At 41.1% G+C, this 20,250-nt stretch overlaps 1 protein-coding gene across 3 annotated transcripts in view; it reads left to right on the plus strand.

Moving 5' to 3' along the window:
* Positions 1-3,453: 3,453 nt before the first annotated feature.
* Positions 3,454-20,250, plus strand: part of btbd11a (BTB (POZ) domain containing 11a) — a 188,718-nt gene continuing 171,921 nt past the window's right edge. For all 3 annotated transcript variants that reach the window (XM_034075211.2, XM_034075214.2, XM_034075213.2), the window contains exon 1: positions 3,454-5,010. In XM_034075211.2, coding sequence (XP_033931102.1) covers positions 4,146-5,010 — 865 coding nt within the window. In that variant the 5' untranslated portion in view covers positions 3,454-4,145. The remainder of the gene's footprint in view (positions 5,011-20,250) is intronic.

A 20,250-nucleotide genomic window follows, 5' to 3' on the forward strand; every position in this document is an offset into this window, starting at 1 on the left:
TTATTTACTACAAGTATGACAAGCTAATAATACATTGTTTAATGGTTAATTGTTGTATAATGTGTGCACATACACTTAGAAGACATATTGTTGGTGTATAAACGGAAAAACAGAAAACCAGCTGGCTTGTTGACAGTAAAAGAACCCGGATGAGCACATGAAGTCAGGCATGATGAGCGGTTCACGCGTCTGTGTGCATGTGTCAGTGTGTGTCATCGTAGAGCTACTGCGGTCAAGCCAGCCTCCACTTGGGAAAACACAGTCAAGCCAGCCCGCACGTGATATTGGGGTGCGCGAATATTAGAAGAATTACGGTAAAATCCCAGCGCTTACTCGGTCAATAACAAAAGCACCTATAAGAACAAACCAAACATATTAAATTAAGAAATATGTACTATATAATGTGATCAATAATTATTTAAAACAAACTACGTATAACTACCACGAGTAAATGTAAAATGTAAGGAGTTTCAAAATAAAAGTCCTTTGAAATCTCATATTGAAATCTCATATATGAGCTATCAGCCCTGTGTTTAGATAAGAATAAAACGAAATCTCTCCCTGATGCAAGACTCATCTCACTGCAGGGTGATAGAAGGACAGCCCATCTACTCACCCAGAAAAAATCAGGACATTCTGATGTGGAGTTTCAAAATAAAAGACCTTTGAAATCCCATATATGAGCTATCAGCCCTGTGTTTAGATAAGAATAAAACGAAATCTCTCCCTGATGCAAGACTCATCTCACTGCAGGGTGATAGAAGGACAGCCCATCTACTCACCCAGAAAAAAGCAGGACATTCTGATGTGGAGTTTCAAAATAAAAGACCTTTGAAATCCCATATATGAGCTATCAGCCCTGTGTTTAGATAAGAATAAAACGAAATCTCTCCCTGATGCAAGACTCATCTCACTGCAGGGTGATAGAAGGACAGCCCATCTACTCACCCAGAGAAAATCAGGACATTCTGATGTGGAGTTTCAAAATAAAAGACCTTTGAAATCCCACCACAGCTTGCTTAGAAGTGCTTTTTGAATTCAAATGCATGTTATGTTATTCAGGAATAGTCTTTTCAAGATTATGTGTATCTTAATGTTGTCTTTTGTTTCTCACATTGCTTCTCTTAGTTTTATTTTAGCATTGCGTGTCTTATGTTAAACTGTTTGATTTGCATTGCTGCTACAATATGCTATACAAATAAACGTACCTTGATGTACTTGGTAAGCTGATATACAAGTAATTGTACCTATTTTACCTTACATAGAGAGCTTTAAGTGTGAGGTTTATTTACAATGTTATATTATGATCATATAAGAAGTAGAAGTAGTGATATACACCACACTGTCTTGTTTTGTTATAGTCTATGCTTTTAGTCTATGCTGCTCTAAATAAAACACAATCTCTTACTCAATATATTGTAATTTTGAAAGACATGAAATGCAGCCTTTGGACTGTAGTACCTTGTTTATGTCACTGAGTGGCAGTATAGTATCACGCCACTAACCCCTCCCTCTAAGTTAGATGATAACTTAATGTAGGCTACATCCATACATGATAAGAGTTATTTTCCTTTTGTCGTTTACATTTCATCAGCCAACATTTCCACAGAATAATATGGTGTTAAACATGTTGTATAATGATGTACAATAATACAATATGAGTCAAAGTTTCTCACAGTCACTTCACAAAAATATACAAAATAATGAACATAGAACAAGCAAAAGGCTTAATAAAATATAGAGAGACTACACAGTACTTCACTCGCAGGAACATCTACCAAAAAACAGTGTGAAATTATAAAATTGAAATGTAACCGAGCAGCATGACTAAAGAATTGAGTGAACACTCATTCTGCTGGCAAAATACTAGCAATCTATCATCTTGCTGGGAAAATCATGATCTTTTTTTGCTGTTACCAGGCAACCACGGCAATACGTCGTGAGGACAAGCTTTGGAGGACCACGGTGCATGTAGAGGAGTAGCTGCCCACCTCCACCACTCTCACCTGGGTTAGTCAGCAAGATATGCTGCATTGCATCAAGAGCTTTGGCACACTGCTGGAGATGAACTCAGTTTCTGTCACACACTGGAAAACAAGACGTGTTAATGACGACATTCAGTTATAATTATAAACTCTGTATATGTATAGATGGAGTATTATGCAACATGCATTTTATCCTTTAATAAATAATTAATTAATTTCTACTTAAAAAAGTATTGGTTTTTCTTATCACTGGTTTTCTTCTCATTACCTATCCCAATCTCCCTTATCTTGACAGATAAATAAAGTCATATTCACACAATAAAAATCTTCAGTTCTTATCTGGAAAAAGTTGTATCCACTAAAATTCAGAGGCCCAAAGTATTTCCATGTCCAGTATTAATAAAGTATCTGCTCTAAAACACATTATGCAGTGTGGAAATGCGTTATTATAATTTGTAAACCAAACCTACACACTAGCACGATTTGTTTTTACACTTCTCTCTGTCAATCACCAGAGTGGGCGTTGCATCATTTCTGAAAACTCCAATGTAATGAGTTGCTTTTTTTCAGTGCTGGCATGGGTACTGCCATGTCATGCAAAGAAGATCTGAAAGGGCCAATGGCATGGCAGGCAGTGTGGACAGATGGTTGGTCCAGCTCAGACGTACTAGGAGAAGCCCCGGCAGAACGCATGAATCATCGTTCCACCAACTGTTCCCCTCAGCATGTCTTCAGAATCCAAATCACCCACTCTTTGTTGTTATGGCCCGGCAAATAAAAGATGTAATGTTGGAGAATAAATCCAACATCATGATAAAGTGATGCTAAACCTTGACGCAGGACTGTATCAGTAGATGGACATGTGCTCTGGACAGTAACATATTTATGATAGCATTAAAGGTTATGGTGTTCCTCAAGAATGTGCTGCAGTCCCTTTCACTTCTTACTTCATCACTAGTTGTGGACAGCATGCCAACAAAGCCTTTCACTGCACAGAGGTGTGTGTTTTATCTTTGTGCGATTCAGGAACAACTACACTTTCCACAGCAGGGTGGAATGTCAAGAGTTTTGAGATTGAGCATCCTGCACACTGCTCTTGCTCAGCCTCACAATGTATTGATCATATTCTGCTATGTTCTTTTCTCAAGACACAAGAGCAACCTGCATTTCAGATAGTTGGACGAATAACTCTTTTGAACGAAATCCAGAATGTAAAAACATATTTGATTTCAAAAGGACATAATTTGAGCATATGGGAAAAGATAAAGACTTCAACGTATCATTTAAAATGATAGGCACATGTTTGTTTTTCATTTAATCTATTTCTACTTTAATTGAGGAAATAAACTGCATATTCAGCAGGTTTTGCAAACTAATACACACCCAACCAATACACACTAATACCCAACATTGCTGCTATGATAAGAATCAGGATCTAGCTGAAGGAGAGTAATGCAAATTACCGTTGACCTCTAAAAAACAAGTTATTTTATCAAAACATGCACCATTTATGTTTGTGTCCCTTCCAAGCCATTTATGCTCTTTCACAATGTGACATTTTTTCCTGTGGTAATATTCAATTAAAAAGGTTGGACATGTTTGTTCCTCTCTCCTGCTGTTACTTGTCATCGCTGCCCATTTCCCTCGGAATATCAAGAGAGCATCCACATTTCCCCAATGTGTCTTCTCAGTGGGAAACCTCCTCTCATCCTGACACTGCCTCCATCACTTCACTGCATATACACGGCAGCAAATATCAGATTGGTTGGCAAAGCAACTGCATTTCTGATTCTGCAGTTCAGCCTCAGCAGCACCAGGTAGCCTCTGCTCAAAGGTACAGCAGGTAGATGTCAGTCAAAGCTGTTGGAGGTGCGGATTGGCTTGTTTCTGCCCGCGGGGCTGCAGGCTCCTCCTCCCTTCCAGAGTCCTGAGCTTGTTGCAGACAGTGTGCGCTCTCAGGTTACGCGTGTGAAGTTGTGGACTGGAGGATATCGAAGACACGCAGCCACTTAGAGTAGGAGGAAAGCAGAGGCTCTATTCTGACGTTTCACTCTTTGATTCTGGGGAATACAACCACGCAGCGGCTGGGAAACAGCAATAAAACGACTTTGTGGCATTTAACTGGGAGACCAAGCATACCCAACAGTATGCGGTGCAGTTATGGCAGGCAATGGTAAGACAGTCGTGAGGACGCTGGAGGATTTAACGCTTGATTCTGGTTATGGTGGAGCCGCGGACTCGGTCAGGTCGTCCAGCGTGTCGCTGTGCTGCTCCGACACGCATCAGTCCATCGTGCATGGGGGTAACGGCTGGCATCTGACAGAGTCCATGCACAGCAGACAGAACAGTTTGGAGACAGTCAACACCGTCCTGGCGGAGGACACGGACATACTGGAGTGCTCGGGTCAGTGCGCCAAGCTGCCCGAGCTGGAGGACGTGCCATGGAGCCTTGGCGAGGTGGAGGGCGCACTGAGGAAAGACGAGGAGCTGATGGTGGGCGACCCTCCACCCGAGGTGCTGGCGCGGCTCTCCGCTCTCATCAGCAGCGCTTTGGTGAGGGTGGCTCGGGAGGCGCAGCGGCTCAGCCTGCGCTACGCCAAATGCACCAAGCACGAGATCCAGAGCGCCATCAAGGTGGTCCTCTCATGGACCATCTCAGTGAACTGCATCACGGCGGCCCTCAGCGCCCTGTCCCTCTACAACATGAGCACCGGGGACAAGTTCAGCCGCGGGAAGTCGGCGCGCTGCGGGATGGTGTTCTCGGTGGGCAAGTTCTTCAGGTGGATGGTGGATAGCCGGGTGGCGCTCAGAATCCACGAACACGCTGCCATATACCTCACCGCCTGCATGGAGAGTCTGTTCAGAGAGGTGTTCAGCCGCGTGCTGCGCAGCGCGCTCGTGGAGAGGGACAACGGCGTGCCCAAGTTTACGCTGGAGTCTCTGGAGCAAGCCATCAACAACGACTCTGAGATCTGGGGGCTGCTGCAGCCATATCAGCACCTCATCTGTGGGAAGAACTCAAGTGGTAAGCTCAGGGCCAACCAGGGGTTATTTGTTTAAACATGTGATTGAATGTGATTTGGTCCTCTTGTGTCACCTCTGCCCAGTACCGGCCAATGTGGCAATATCCACCATAATCTAACTTAACTTTACCCCTGAAACAACTCACACCTTATTCAGAGGGAATTCCTACTAGAAATATCTAGGAACAAGTGACTGCACAAATGGCGACAAATAACTGAGTGAGGATCTGCTGGAATGTGATTGGACAATATGTTGTCACTTTTGTGCTCCAAGCCTATCTACATCACTACACTTGTAAAATCCTCCATCATGTAAGCCAAACCATATTCACTTTTCCCAGTTCCATTTTATTCTGATGAATGTCTATGTGTTTTGACAAGAAACATCTATAAACAAGTTGCTGCATCGTTAAACCAAAAAATGGTGACTCAGCTGGAAGTGATGAGTCTTGACAGGAGAAAACTGCATTTTCTATCACAACAACACACTCATAAACCTCTATGCTAAGTGGTATTCATATCTTTTGAGGAGAGTATGGTTTCAAATAGCATTTTTGATTGATTTTTAAGAGTATGTGATTGTGAGAATATTCTTCACATGATAATCTGCTCAGTTGGAAAGTATATGACTGCAAATAGTGTAATTATGCTATATGGAATAACTACTGCTTATCTAGCACGTGTAATTCACATCCAAACAAAAGGCCTTGACAGTCTCTTGAATATTTATGATCCCCAGTTTAGACCTCAAGGCCCACCTCTGAAACAGGAGCTGCCTATCTTGGTTATCAAAGCCCTGGGGCAAGAATAGGTATTTATGGTTAAAAAAGATCAAACAGGCTCAAACTTCTATTTACTTTGAAGCTGTTGTGCTCTCAGACTTTCATTTAAGACGGCAATGTTAATGATTGTTTTGCCTTGCGTGTGTAGCTGATATGTGCATCGGGATTTAGCAGAAACAGGCTTTGTGTTTATATTGTTTGCTGGCCTCGTTGGTTATGCTATTACTGTCTCACTCCAGAAGGTGTAAGCTGTCAGTGTGGGCTGGCCCTCTTATCCAAAGCCCTCAACGAGTTGGCTGGAACTATAAAGCAGAAGGGACTTGAAATGTTATTCTTCCAGTGAGAGCAATATTGACCAAAGAATCATATTGCAGCTCTTTTGTTAATTGTTGAAGCACCATTGTTTTTTTACTTTCAGCAACTTAATAGAGGTGGTAAACAAAGATGCTCAGGGGATTTTGTACATGTGGAATAAGTCTTCTGGATGAGCTGTGCATCTCTAACAGCAGCAGAACAGATTGTTCCAGAAGCAATCAGAAGAAGAATTGATCTGAAACAGCACTAGGTTCCCCAGGGATATGACGTGATTTGAGATTCAATGTCAATGGATGCGGCTTTTGCTCACACAACAAGTTATTTTATATAATCCAGAGTCTTCAATTTCTGTCATGCAGAACTCATAGACCAATAATCCCCAGCCTAATGCACAAACATGGCAATAGGATCAGAGTTTAAGCAGTGAGTCGATGCCTCAAGCAGAAATGGCAAACATTAGGACGGTTCAAGCTCTTATTTGAATATTTGCTGTATTACATCATAACCAACTGAAAACCTTTGATATTGTGTCTGTTACAAAAAAAGGTCAAACTAATGAAGTCAACGTAATAAAGCAACATGTAAAGCAAGGTTTCTTGTGAATTTGTAGATTACACTTGAGTTTGATCAGATTTTCTGAGCTAGTATGTCTATTTTTTTCATTTTTTAAAAGCATTTTTATGCATTAGGATGTTTGATTTCATCATGCTACAATTCCATGGAAAGATTATGGATTATAATATTGCATTTTTTGCACAGCCCTAGATTAATCAATAATGGAAATCATTAGTTTCAGCACTAAAGAAATATACCTTTCATTATCAATTAACCTGCTAGTTATTTTCTTAATAAATCCAATCCAAAAAATGAATCTTGGTGATATACAGAATGCTGATCACAGTTTTACTTCTAAATTGGATGTCAGACATTTCTTCTCAAATCCCCTCATCCATCCTCTTTAAGAAATCCTGTGACTCTGATATTTGGCCTCGGTGCAGATGCTGCTCACGACTGTTGCTTTGTCTTGAAATTGCAGCAGAGAAATGGGGACTCCTCTGTCTGCAGGATGCAGAGCCCAGCGTGCACCACCCCCCCCCCCCCCCCCCCACTCCCACCCGGTGTGATGGTGCAGAGGAGGCTACAATTCGCACTCAAACAAAATTGCATGATGTCTGTCTGTGACAGCTAGGAAGGCAAAGCACTGTTTTTTTATGGTGACTTTCCATTTTATATCCAACATTTTAATAAGCTGGATTTGTCACTGTTGGGTTCATGACCAAACTTAGAGAAGAATATTGAATTGAAATGTCACCTTTGAAAATGAAAAATTGGGTCTGAGTCTTCAATCAAATGTCTGTTGGTTCTGATATTCTCTGTTTCCAGCCTTTTCAAACAAAGCTGACTGAGACCATGAGATTACTGTATGTTTAGTAACAGAGAGCATAGTCACACACTACTTGCCTTCATTTCCCTTGGTTAACATAACAACAGCAGTGCAGCACATAATGAACTTCCACACGTCTCTCTGCTCTCCCACATACCGTAGGTTCGTTACAGCCTATTTGCTGACTGATTAGAAGAGCTAAATGTAGGATTTTCTTCACTTCCTATGTTTCCTTTGCTGCTGCTGTCTTAACCGCATTCTGTTACTTTTATAACATTTGTGTGCAGATTCAAGTCGTGCTTTGATTTGTGTGATGGCCGAGTTTTCGATGAGTTAATACAAATCTAACAGGGGGCGCTGTGGCCTCTTAATTTCAACGTGCGCCCTCACACCAAAATGCCAATTTTCCCTGTAAGATCTTAAAGTGACACCAGAAAACAATATTTCTGTCCGTCAAAAAGTGTATAATTACTCAAAAAATATGAACATCGTGTCAAAAAGACCGTCAGGCAGCAGAGACGACTTTGTTTTTACTGAGCTCCGACGTCACGTTGTTGTTTACACTACGGCGCTATCTTGTTCTCGCGAGAATGTATATGTTGTATACACAAGATCAGCGCCCTCATACTATATTTGTATATAACATATCTTTTGGTCTGATTTATGTATCCAAATGCTTTTGAGATTTAAGGCACAAAATGCCAGTGTTGCAACTCGTTTTTTGTGTTTAACTGCAAACTAGTGACATCTCGATTCATCACAAATAACTCCTCTGGACATGCCACTGTCCTATTTCCAAGCAATGACGTAGGTCAACTCTCAAGAAAAGCAGCAGTTTGATAATGTTTGTTTACTGGACTGCCACATCCTGACTTCATTCTGTATTTAAAAGCTGATATGATGTAATGCTAAACTGACAAAAGCAACAATACGCATGCATGGTACAAAGCAGTTTGCCAAGTTGTGAGATATCGGTCAAAATATTTTGTGTCAAATTGTTGCCTCCTGACTTATATTTCTCTGCAGGGATTCTGACTCTTTCTTCCCAGTCATGTTAACCCACCGATGATAAGTGACGACAGAGACAACAGCCTGGTCATCATCTTCCAAACCTACGGGGGCAGCGTTTAAATGTGGGATCCCGAATGACTTGATTGTTTCTGATTATCATTTGCTGTGACCTTCCCCATAGAGCTTACCCAAGCTCCGCAGGACAGATGACACAACATAATGGAATTGCGTAGCCTGCTAGTCAGTCTATTAAATTAGCAGTGGGGTTTCTGCTCTCCCTCCTTCTCCCTCCACGCTCTGTCTTTCACACCATCTTGTATTGTGTTGCCTGCTAGAGGGCGGCCTGCATGTTTGCATATTTATTTTCCACTGTGGTTTTTAATAAGCTCAACTCATATCCGCACGACCCTGGCAAAGCCGTTTGTTGTCCATTCTGTAATTATTTTCCTCCTGTCCTTCCCCTCCTTTGGGGTGGACTAGCAGATGAGCTGACAGATTGCCGTCATTCTGTTGGAGATGCGAGTGCCCGGGCAGGCGAGCTAGTTGTGATAGATTGTTATGTCATGGTAATTTCATAAGACCAAAGACTGCAGCACCCACCCCGCTGCACTTCCAGCCATGATCAGTGTTTACGAAGTTATGTGAGGTTGTTTTCGGGGCTTAGATTTATTTCATGAGCTGCCACCAATACTACAAATTTGCTTGAAAATATTGAGTTCCACTTGATATGCTTCGCTGTGATTCCACTGGTCACCTATAACTCTGCTCCGGGCAAGTGGGGCTGGGATGTTGCGGTTTTATTACTTCCATGTCATTGGAGCATGGATCCACTTCCATTTTCAGAAAGTAGGTGAAAGCACTGGGTCAGGATGAGATAATGAGAATAGTGTGAGAGCAGTGAACGCTCAATGTTGGAGAGACAGCAAGCGCATTTCGTGGCATCTGCAGGCAGTGGCAAGTCCTTCCGGCATATGCCACAGAGGCCGCTACTCTGTGGTAGCTGTGGCAAGTCCTTCCGGCATATGCCACAGATGCCACAACTTGCCGAGGCATCTGCCGCTGCTCAACGGGAGTTGCCACAAGATGCCAGAGTAAGAGAAGGTTTACTGTAGCTGCCACTCGCCTTCCGTGGCAAATGCAGCTATTTAAACCCGTATTTATCGTGTAAAATGTCGCTGTTTAGGCATGACTTTATCGAACTGATCTGTACACAGGACTGATGTGCGATCTCTATTTTTCAAAAAGATTATACATTATCATTTCTATTCAATTTTACTTGGAGCATGGTTTGCTAAAATAAACAAACGTGCTATATTTATGATAAAATATTGGCAAGTGAGGGTTGCAACGCCCTTGGCAATTGTCGCTTCTTGAGGGGAGTTTCCACTGCTTGCTACGATAAACCAGGTATATGACTAGTAAAGACAAATAATTAACAAATAAATATCTGTATTGACACAGCAACTTGTACACTGGTGTTATTAGACTTGGCTACAGACTTAGGGCAGCTGTAACTGATTGCAGTTGCCACTGCTAGTGAGATGCTAAAGTTTACTTTATAAATTAGGCAAAGGACTTATATTTGCCCCATGCCTTCAGCAGCAGCAGGCCATTCACTTTAATTTGGACCAGTTATGAAATGTCATCATTTCGACAATAAAGAAATGCTATAAACGTTATCTTGCACGTTTTATCGAACCATCTCCGTTTCTAACTTTCAATATATTTAAAAAGAGATCTCTCTCTCATCTGCGTGCGGGGGCGGGGCCTCACAGACATGCTGCTGCGCTGTGCACACTCTTATTATACATTCATGTGTGCACACAGTTCTGCCGGTAATGAATATTAGGATACATTTTGTGAGGAAACTTTTCCACCAATAATTATTCCAAAATGTATTCACTTCAGGTTTACGAAAGTAACTGTATTCTGATTAGTTGTTTATCAAATGTAACGCGAGCTGAATACAGTTAGGCTACTTGGTTTTTGTATTCTGATTACGTAACGCCGTTACATGTATTCCGTTACAACCCAACCCTGTGTACAGATCATCAGTCCTGTGTACAGATCAGTTCGATAAAGTCATGCCAAAACAGCGACATTTTACACGATAAATACGGGTTTAAATAGCAGCATTTGCCACGGAAGGCGAGTGGCAGCTACCGTAAACGTTCTCTTACTCTGGCATCTTGTGGCAACTCCCGTTGAGCAGCGGCAGATGCCTCGGCAAGTTGTGGCATCTGTGGCATATGCCGGAAGTACTTGCCACAGCTACCACAGAGTAGCGGCCTCTGTGGCATATGCCGGAAGGACTTGCCACAGCTACCACAGAGTAGCGGCCTCTGTGGCATATTCCAGAAGTACTTGCCACAGCTACCACAGAGTAGCGGCCTCTGTGGCATATGCCGGAAGGACTTGCCACTGCCTGCAGATGCCACGAAATGAGCCAGGCCCTACTGCAATGTTGTGAGGGAGTAGAGAGCGTGAGGAGAAACCAGGCTGGAGTGTCAGCTGGTGGAGGTGGTTGGCGCAAGTCCCTCAGAGATATAATTATCCAGCTCTCTTTAATCAACGCCTGTGCTGATCTGCTAGTCATTAAGATTAGGAATTAGCAGCGGGAAAAACCAGGGAGCTGCAGAGAACAAAGATGGTAATTCCTCAGTCATTTTTAATACCCTTTCTTGTGCAGGTCCACCTTCGTATGTTTGATCAGATCCGCCTTTGAGGTCCAGATGAAATGTCTTTCAGGAAAACAGACCGTGAATATCATCATTGAATAGCGCCACAAAGAATCTTAATACTTCACTCATTTCGACACCCAACAATAGATGCCTGCATGGTTAATCAGAAAAACAGCATGCAACACAAGACAGCATGCTTGTGAATGCAAGTCAGCTTTTGCAATGTTGGCTGATACACCACATCTGGCTGTGTATCTAATCCAAAAAGGTCAAGTGTCATTATGAATTATATCACGACCTATACAGGACTTTAAACTAAATTTGTACAACTAGAGCATTTTACACATACAAATGTCTAAAGCCATAAACTGTCTTCCAAATTAATACAAGCAGCACAAGAACATGTAATTTATTTAAACAAATGTGACAACTTAAAACCCATTGAAATGAAACAATAACAAGAAGCTACATTACACTTTTTAAAAGTTGGAGAAAGTAAATACATTGATGACTTAGGCTACAATGACAATGACTTACCTAAATTCAGTCAACAGGCTTGCACGCTAGCATGAAAATGGACATCAAGGAAACAGTTTTTATGTGAAGAAACGCAGAGTCAGTTCGAAGACAAGGTGTTGATTGAGGCAACTAAATTAATATGTAAAAAAGTGTACTGTACCTGGCGAGCTAACACATTAGCGGCTAACGTTAGCATACGGTTCATCAAGGATAGCCTACCTGCTTCCTTCAGCTGGCAGTTTAAATGGTGAGTAAACAGCAGCAAACTAACAATGCTAACTGCTGGCATTGTGTGTCGGTTTTGCTGCAATGTGCTTATTAATTTGCATACATTAGGTACCGTTCTTTGCTTCTCATGTGTTGGTTTAGCATCACAAAAGACAGCGCTAGGTAATTCCCTCAAACTGACTTCATGTTGTATTTGCTCCACTGAGACTATAAGACATATAAGACTACACAAGGACATTTTTGAAGGATGTCATTTCAAATAGCAACATCCCTGCAAAGAAAATTAAGACAGTAGTAAAAAAGACAAAACAAAAACTTGTAAGTAAAGTATGCCACAAGATGTGACAACATTAAGACGTCTGTTTGTCATTAAATGTGTGTGTTTATGTGTGCTGGGTATGGGATTGGGTAGCATTTAGCCATGTTTTCATCTCGAATATAAAGTCCATAAAGCTGCTGTTCTACCAAATAACTTGTTACTGAGCTAAATGTGTTTTGCTCTAATAGATAAGGCTGTAAGACTGTGTTGTATGTATCCCACCCTCTGTTGGCCATAGTCCTCCTATTATCTGAGCGCAGTAGTATGAACTCATTTAATGGGGGAAGAGACAGCAGTGCATTAGGTGCACACATGCTGCTGTTTTGTGTGTTTGTGTGTTTGAGTGTTTGTGTCCTCCGCTCCATCCTTTTCTCTCTGTTTATTATTCAACTCCCTAATCATGGCTATATTGAGAGACATGCTGGCACTGATGTGTGCAATCAGCTCCATCTGTTGACCTTTGACCCTGTGGTTTGGGTGTGACGTTGCTACAACAAGTGGCAGATCGGTATTGGAATTGGCTGTGTTGGATGGAGTTCATCCTCTTACACTCAGGAGAAAATCAATGGAAACAAGTCTGCAATGTCAAGATAAACTAATTGTACAGTCTCAAGTTAACACATACATCCAAGTGATGCCACGGTGGGATTAGATAACACATCCTGAAAGTCTGGAGGATCGCTTGGCTTCTTTGATGTCGACAAACTTGTGACAGCGGCTGTCAGAACATACTGTGGTATTTGATGTTATCTGTCTGCAGCACCCACACGTAATTCAACTTTTATTCTTTCATGAAGCAACATCAGTTGCAACACTAATAAAGTTAGTGTTGCAGCATGTTGAGAGACTTACAAGAGGCCTCAAAGGTTCAGTTCACCAACAAAAAACAGTATATTTTATGTCCATGCAGAAAGTTAGGTTTCAGTTTTGACTTCAGATCACAGAGGCCTTTTTTTTTTCAAGTGATTTACAACTAAATGAATTGAAGTAATAACAAACTTTAGAAATATTTTTTTTCTTTATTTGCTTTAATGGTTCAGTTAAACCAAATGACAAATGCATACTTTCTGCTTGGAATCAGGACTCGTATAAATGGATGTCATTTCAAGAAATAATCATATTTATTGCAGCCGAGAAACTACATGCATATTGAACAATTTTGCACCTACTTGAGTTATGCCAAATGCATTTAAAAAGTGAGACTTATTATAGCTGCTGTCTCACGCAGTTTGCAGACCTGTGAGGTTTACATTAGGCAGTTTGCATTTGCAATGAAAACCACAGTATGTCTTTTAGCTTTACTGTTGTTTCCCTCCTTGCTAGGTGTCTCAGATTTCCGTTATCACGCCGTACACTCAGGCCTGTGGTTGTTCTCTGAAACCTATCACGCTGCATTCTGATCACACCTTTAGCACAAACAATGTTTAGGCTTTCATGACTCTTTTGAAAACAATCCTGGTTATGATATTTATTGTACAAATATATAACTGCTGGACTTGAGCATTTACTGGAATCCTTGACAATCAGCAACTAATATATTTGAAACACAACTGTGACGAAATCTATTGACCGGTTTTGAAACTCAGACGTTATTATATGAGTCAAGCTATTGAACGGTTGTGAAATGTTTTATTTAGGGATGTCATTCTTGGACAGGGAATGTGGATGTTGGTCTAAAAAAATATCACATCCTGTGAGACTCATTTATTGGGTAAGTGATTGTTTTTTGGCTTTGTGGGACTTTTCTAGATTGCTTTCTGAAGTGTTCAGTCAGGCGGTGGCACTTCTAACTCTTTGTGTTGCTCATGTGCTTACTTTGTTGTCATGCTGTCCAAGAGGGAATTTCTATTGTGGGTCAAGAATAAATCAGCCGAACAAAAGCTTAAAATGGGCATTAATCAAAAGATTTGGTTAGAAGAAGAATCAAATCTGACTTCTGACTGATTGCCCACTTGAGTGTAATGGTTCATTAAATCAATTGTTAGAGAACAATAAAGCAATTTAAGCTGCATTCAGATCAATTCAACAATACATTCATGTTTGTTTTTGTAACTCATGAACATTCAGCCCTTGTGATTTTGAATTATGCAGTGGGGCAGATGACTTACATTGTTCCAGATCATGTGAGTTGTTTTTAAAGTCAGCAGGCATCAATCAACACACTTATTATCAAAAATACCTGGAGTTTAAAAGGTTTGTGTGGAAAAATACATTAAAATCTCAAATAATCTATATGTTTCTTACTCTTCCCTTTATTCCCATGCGTTAACTGAGTTCTTTGCTATCAATATGCGTTGTTGATAGTCTTTGCTGACTGAAACTCAAAATGAGTGAAAGGGACAGATGCTTATCTCTCCACTGACTTATTTCCTCCGACTGTTTTTCTCCTACTTATCCCTTCCTTCTCACATTTCCCTTGAAGGTGAACGGACATTTGACAGTTCCTGTGTCTAAATTTCTCTTGTGAGGAAATAAAATCTAGGTTGGAAATGTGGCTACTTGGAGCATAAATGCAATCCCAATCAGTAAAAAGCTCACGTTAGGCTTTAAACAGACTCCATGACGGTCATACAGTATGACTTCATGTCACTACCACTAAACTTAAGGAGGCTAATGAACGGCATGATTACGTTCTATGAGTTTCATTTGTTAAGAACCGCCTTTTTTAAGAAACATAGTTTTATTTCCCGGTTTTAAAACTCTTTCCTGCATCTACTTTGTGTTCTGCCTGCTTAGTGACATACATTTTATACTTACCAATTACTTGATAATTGCAATCAGATGTAAAAAAGGCAATTTTCACTTATCTGCAAAACTCTATTGATGTGTTTGTGCTGCAATATCATTAACACAATATCCTCTGTTAGTCGGACGTTTGCACATAGCAGTTGCAAATGATGGAATCCACCCGTCAGTTTCCTGTTTGTCTAGTATTATACCAGAAGGAAGGCCGGAATAATGCTTATGCTTATGATGCCAAAGCAGCAAACTGTGAAAAACCCATTGCCTAAGTAATGTATGGTGTACCCAACATTTTAGTTTTTGCAACAATTCACTGTTTATTGGGTCCTTTTTTTTGTCAACTATCCAGATATTTCAGCATTTTTTCTTCTAAATATATAGGGTAAGAGAAAACATATCTCCTTACCGTTCATCTCTTCTAGTTTTCTCCCCCCAATCTTTGGCCTTTAATTCCTCAAGCTGACATTTCTTCTTCTCTTGTTTCCTGTTAAGTCCTACCGAATCAGAGCGTCTTCAGTTGATCTTGGCTTGTTCGTAGCTTGTGTTAACGCCTTGTATGGATGCTTCTCTGCGGGTTATCATTTTTGTCTCAGAGCAGCTTCGATAAGCACAGATTACTACAAACTATAACACGATTACTTGGCAGAGGTCAAACGTTTTCTGTAAGTCTTCACAAGGTTTTCACACACTGTTGCTGGTATTTTGGCCCATTCCTCCATGCAGATCTCCTCTAGAGCAGTGATGTTTTGGGGCTGTCGCTGGGCAACATGGACTTTCAACTCCCTCCAAAGATTTTCTATGGGGTTGAGATCTGCAGACTGGCTAGGCCACTCCTGGACCTTGAAATGCTTCTTACGAAGCCACTCCTTCGTTGCCCGGGCGGTGTGTTTGGGATCATTGTCATGCTGAAAGACCCAGCCACGTTTCATCTTCAATGTCCTTGCTGATGGAAGGAGGTTGTCACTCAAAATCTCACGATACATGGCCCCATTCATTCTTTCCTTTACACGGATCAGTCGTCCTGGTCCCTTTGCAGAAAAACAGCCCCAAAGCATGTCTGGCACTGCAGGATTTGAGTCCCTGGCGGCGTAGTGTGTTACTGATGGTAGCCTTTGTTACTTTGGTCCCAGCTCTCTGCAGGTCATTGACTAGGTCCCCCCGTGTGGTTCTTGTGTTAATTTTGACCCCACGGGGTGAGATCTTGCGTGGAGCCCCAGATCGAGGGAGATTATCAGTGGTCTTGTATGTCTTCCATTTTCTAATAATTGCTCCCACAGTTGATTTCTTCACACCAAGCTGCTTACCTATTGCAGATTCAGTCTTCCCAGCCTGGTGCAATTTTGTTTCTGGTGTCCTTTGACAGCTCTTTGGTCTTGGCCATAGTGGAGTTTGGAGTGTGACTGTTTGAGGTTGTGGACAGGTGTCTTTTATACTGATAACGAGTTCAAAGAGGTGCCATTAATGGAGAACAGAGGAGGCTCTTAAAGAAGAAGTTACAGGTCTGTGAGAGCCAGAAATCTTGTTTGTTTGTAGGTGACCAAATACTTATTTAAAATCCTACAATGTGATTTCCTGGATTCTTTCCCCCCATTATGTCTCTCATAGTTGAAGTGTACCGAGGATGAAAATTACAGGCCTCTCTCATATTTTTAACCCTTCTCTTGCTATTTTCGGTCAAAATTGACCGGTGTGTTTTGCACAGTGATGTCTCTGGAACCCCTCATCCAATTTTGATGGTTGACTTCTCATTTGAACAGTCAAAGCAAGTAGAATCAAGGGATGACAGACAGAGTGACACCAGGGGTGAATTTCATATTATTTTTGGTAGTAAGTTCAAAGATAGTGCTTATTTTACATTACAGTATATTATAAAAATGCTTGCCATGTAGGCTGTGTTTACTGGAGATGGAAATGATTGACTTAGTGTTGTAGCTGAGATTCTTCCCGTTCCAATGATGTATGGGATGTATTGATTTGATACAAGCAAGCCAGTGTTTCATGTCATGGTCCGGACCCACCGGTGGGCCCATCAAGTTCAGCATTCACTGTGATGAATATAAAATAAGACACTGATACTGTTTTCTTCAATGAAAATGTATTGAAAGAGAAATATACCATAACAGAACATGTGTGCAAAATTATGGAATGTCACCTCAGGCTCCTCTCCCTCAGGGGCCTCTCCCTGGTCTGTTGTAGGCTCATAGTTTGGATTGCTGTTGTCTTCCATTTCTGAGACATCTTCCTCTATATCCTCTTCATCTGGTTCAAAAATGTGTCCCGAGCCCCTCGTACAGAAAATAGCCTAATCGGTCGCCTGCTCACTGTGTCAATGAGTCAAATGTGAGCAAGGCACAAATATAACTGCTTGAGAGCCAGGAAGGGAGGCGCATTTAGCACGAGAAAGTGAGAGGTTTGTGTTTCTCGAGGGGCACAGAGCTTGCACCTGTGAGAAGGTATGATACATTGTATCATACAGAGCGAGAAAGGTGTGTGTGTGTGTGTGTGTGTGTGTGTGTGTGTGTGTGTGTGTGTGTGTGTGTGTGTGTGTGTGTGTGTGTGTGTGTGTGTGTGTGTGTGTGGTGTGTGTGTGTGTGTGTGTGTGTGTGGTGTGTGTGTGTGTGTGTGTGTGTGTGTGTGTGTGTGTGGTGTGTGTGTGTGTGTGTGTGTGTGTGTGTGTGTGTGTGTGTGTGTGTGTGTGTGTGTGTGATCTGCAGGATGGAGGAACATAATACACTCATACCCATTCATTTTTTATGGCGGTCAAATCTGACCAAAAACGTCAAGGGTGTTTCACTCTTGAATAAATCACTCAAAATTCAATGCAAGTGGTGATCATCAAGTGTATTCAGAGGCCTAGTGTGGGGGATAACATAAGGTATTGAGGCAATTGGATGAAAAACAAAATATTTATGATTAAAATAAAAGTAATTCGGTCACTTTTGACCCGAAAGTCAAGGAAAAGGGGAGATCTTGCACAATTGGTGGCTGACTAAATACTTTTTTGCCCCACTGTATATAAAAAAAGAAAAATTATAATAATTTAAGACACTGTGATCAATGCAAACATCCATGCAAACTGAAATGATGCGTTCAAGATCACCCTGCAGTATTATAATGGGGCCGATCTGAAATCAGTAGTACACAACCAGGAAATCTAGACACCAGTACACTTGTTTAACAGACTGTGTTGACTGTTTGATATGTTTTAATTTGATGGTGTTTCTTATGAATATACACACCAAACTCCCTGGAAAGCAGTGTTGATACTAGGTGGGGGGAGATTGACCGTGAGATGCAATTTGAATGTGTTATGAAGCAAAGCTTTGAGCTTTTGTTACCTTACTATATACATATTGTTATTTTCATTTCATTTCAAACCTTTATTTAACCAGATTGGTCCCATTGAGATCATAGATCTCTTTTTCAAGGGAGACCTGCAGCATATAGGTTCCACATGAGACATTAAACAATAAAGGACATCATACATTATATTTACAGGATACATAGTTATAGACATTTACAAGTGCCCATTGTGTCAGCAAGCATTTCATTTAGCCTAGCTTTAAAAACATGCAGAGGAATGAGATTGCTCAGTTTCAATTCTTGCTGAAGATTGTTCCAAGCAAGTGGAGCTGCGCACATAAAAGCTGTCTTACCTAAGACAGTCCTTGCTCTTGGCACATCTAACAAGACTACATCATGTGACCTCAGACAATAGCTGCTTGCAACTCTCTGTGTTATCAGAGAGCAGATATAATACGGGAGTTTACCCAACAAAGTTTTATAGATAAACGTGTACCAGTGACTGAGCCTCCGTACAGTAAGTGATGGCAAACCTGCCTTGGCATACAGGGTACAGTGATGTGTAAGCGCTTTACAATTTGTGACAAATCTCAGAGCACTGTGATACGCAGCATCCAATTTGCTCAGGTAATTGGCAGGTGCATTCATATAGACCAGATCCCCATAGTCCAGCACAGGTAAAAAGGTCACAGTGACTAGCCTTTTCCTGGCCTCAAGCGAGAAACAGGACTTGTTTCTGAAAAAGAAACCTAGCCTAACCCTCAGTTTTTTAAGCAGGTTATTGACATGAAGTTTAAAAGAGAGACAATCATCAAGCCAGATACCCAGGTATTTGTAACAGGCAACAACTTCAAGTTTTGTTCCTTGCGTAGTTACAATATCTAAAACAGGCTCTGGTGTCTTTTTAGCTTTTGAAAAGAGCATTACCTTGGTTTTATCCACATTTAAAAGAAGCTTTAGTTCAGAGAACTGAGTCTGAATAATGTTAAAAACAGCCTGTAATTTAACAACAGCCTCTTTAATGGAGGGACCTGCACAATACATCACAGTATCATCCGCATACAAATGTAAAGTAGCTTCATCCACATTATCACCTACACTGGTAATATATATGGAGAATAAAAGTGGTCCTAAAACAGAACCTTGTGGTACACCATTAGAAATGTTTAACCACTCAGAAGACAGTCCATCAAAATGAACACATTGGGACCTTTCAGAGAGGTAGTTCACAAACCACCCCACTGCATGGCTGGATATGCCAATACTGACCAGCCTCTGCTTTAAGATGCGATGATCAACGGTGTCAAACGCTTTGGAAAGGTCAATAAACAGAGCTGCACAACTCTGCTTATTATCTAAAGTAGTAGTAATGTCATTCACCACTTTCATTGTGGCAGTGATGGTGCTGTGTTTCTTTCTGAAGCCTGACTGATGTTTAGACAGGATGTCATTTGTACATAAAAACTCCTTTACTTGTTCACTCACTAAGCGTTCGAGCACCTTAGCCAGAACTGACAATTTAGAGATTGGCCTATAGTTATTTAAAATAGTTGCCTCCCCTCCTTTCAGTAAAGGCAAGACATAAGCAGACTTCCATACTTTTGGAATTGTGTTCGTGCTGAGGGAGAGGTTAAAAATAGAAGTAAGAGGTGGGGCAATAAAGTCTGCAGCTATCTTTAAAAAGAAAGGTTCTACGTTGTCCGGGCCAGCCGGTTTCCTAGGATCTAACTTGGATAATGCTTCATGAACAATACCAATAGTTAAAGGAGTAAAACTGAAAGGGTTTTCCAGACCACATTGTTCAGAGTCAAGGATTGGAGCGTTCACAGGAGCCACACAGCCAAACATTATACATATATTGTTTTATGTATGCGAACAATTTCCATTCCATTTCCTATTCTTTTACATTTTTATAGACCTGAGCCAAATATTTCCACTTTCTTTGTGATTGAATTTAG

The sequence above is a fragment of the Pseudochaenichthys georgianus genome, chromosome 23 (genome assembly GCF_902827115.2).
Source record: "Pseudochaenichthys georgianus chromosome 23, fPseGeo1.2, whole genome shotgun sequence".
NCBI classification, from domain to species: Eukaryota; Metazoa; Chordata; class Actinopteri; order Perciformes; family Channichthyidae; genus Pseudochaenichthys; species Pseudochaenichthys georgianus.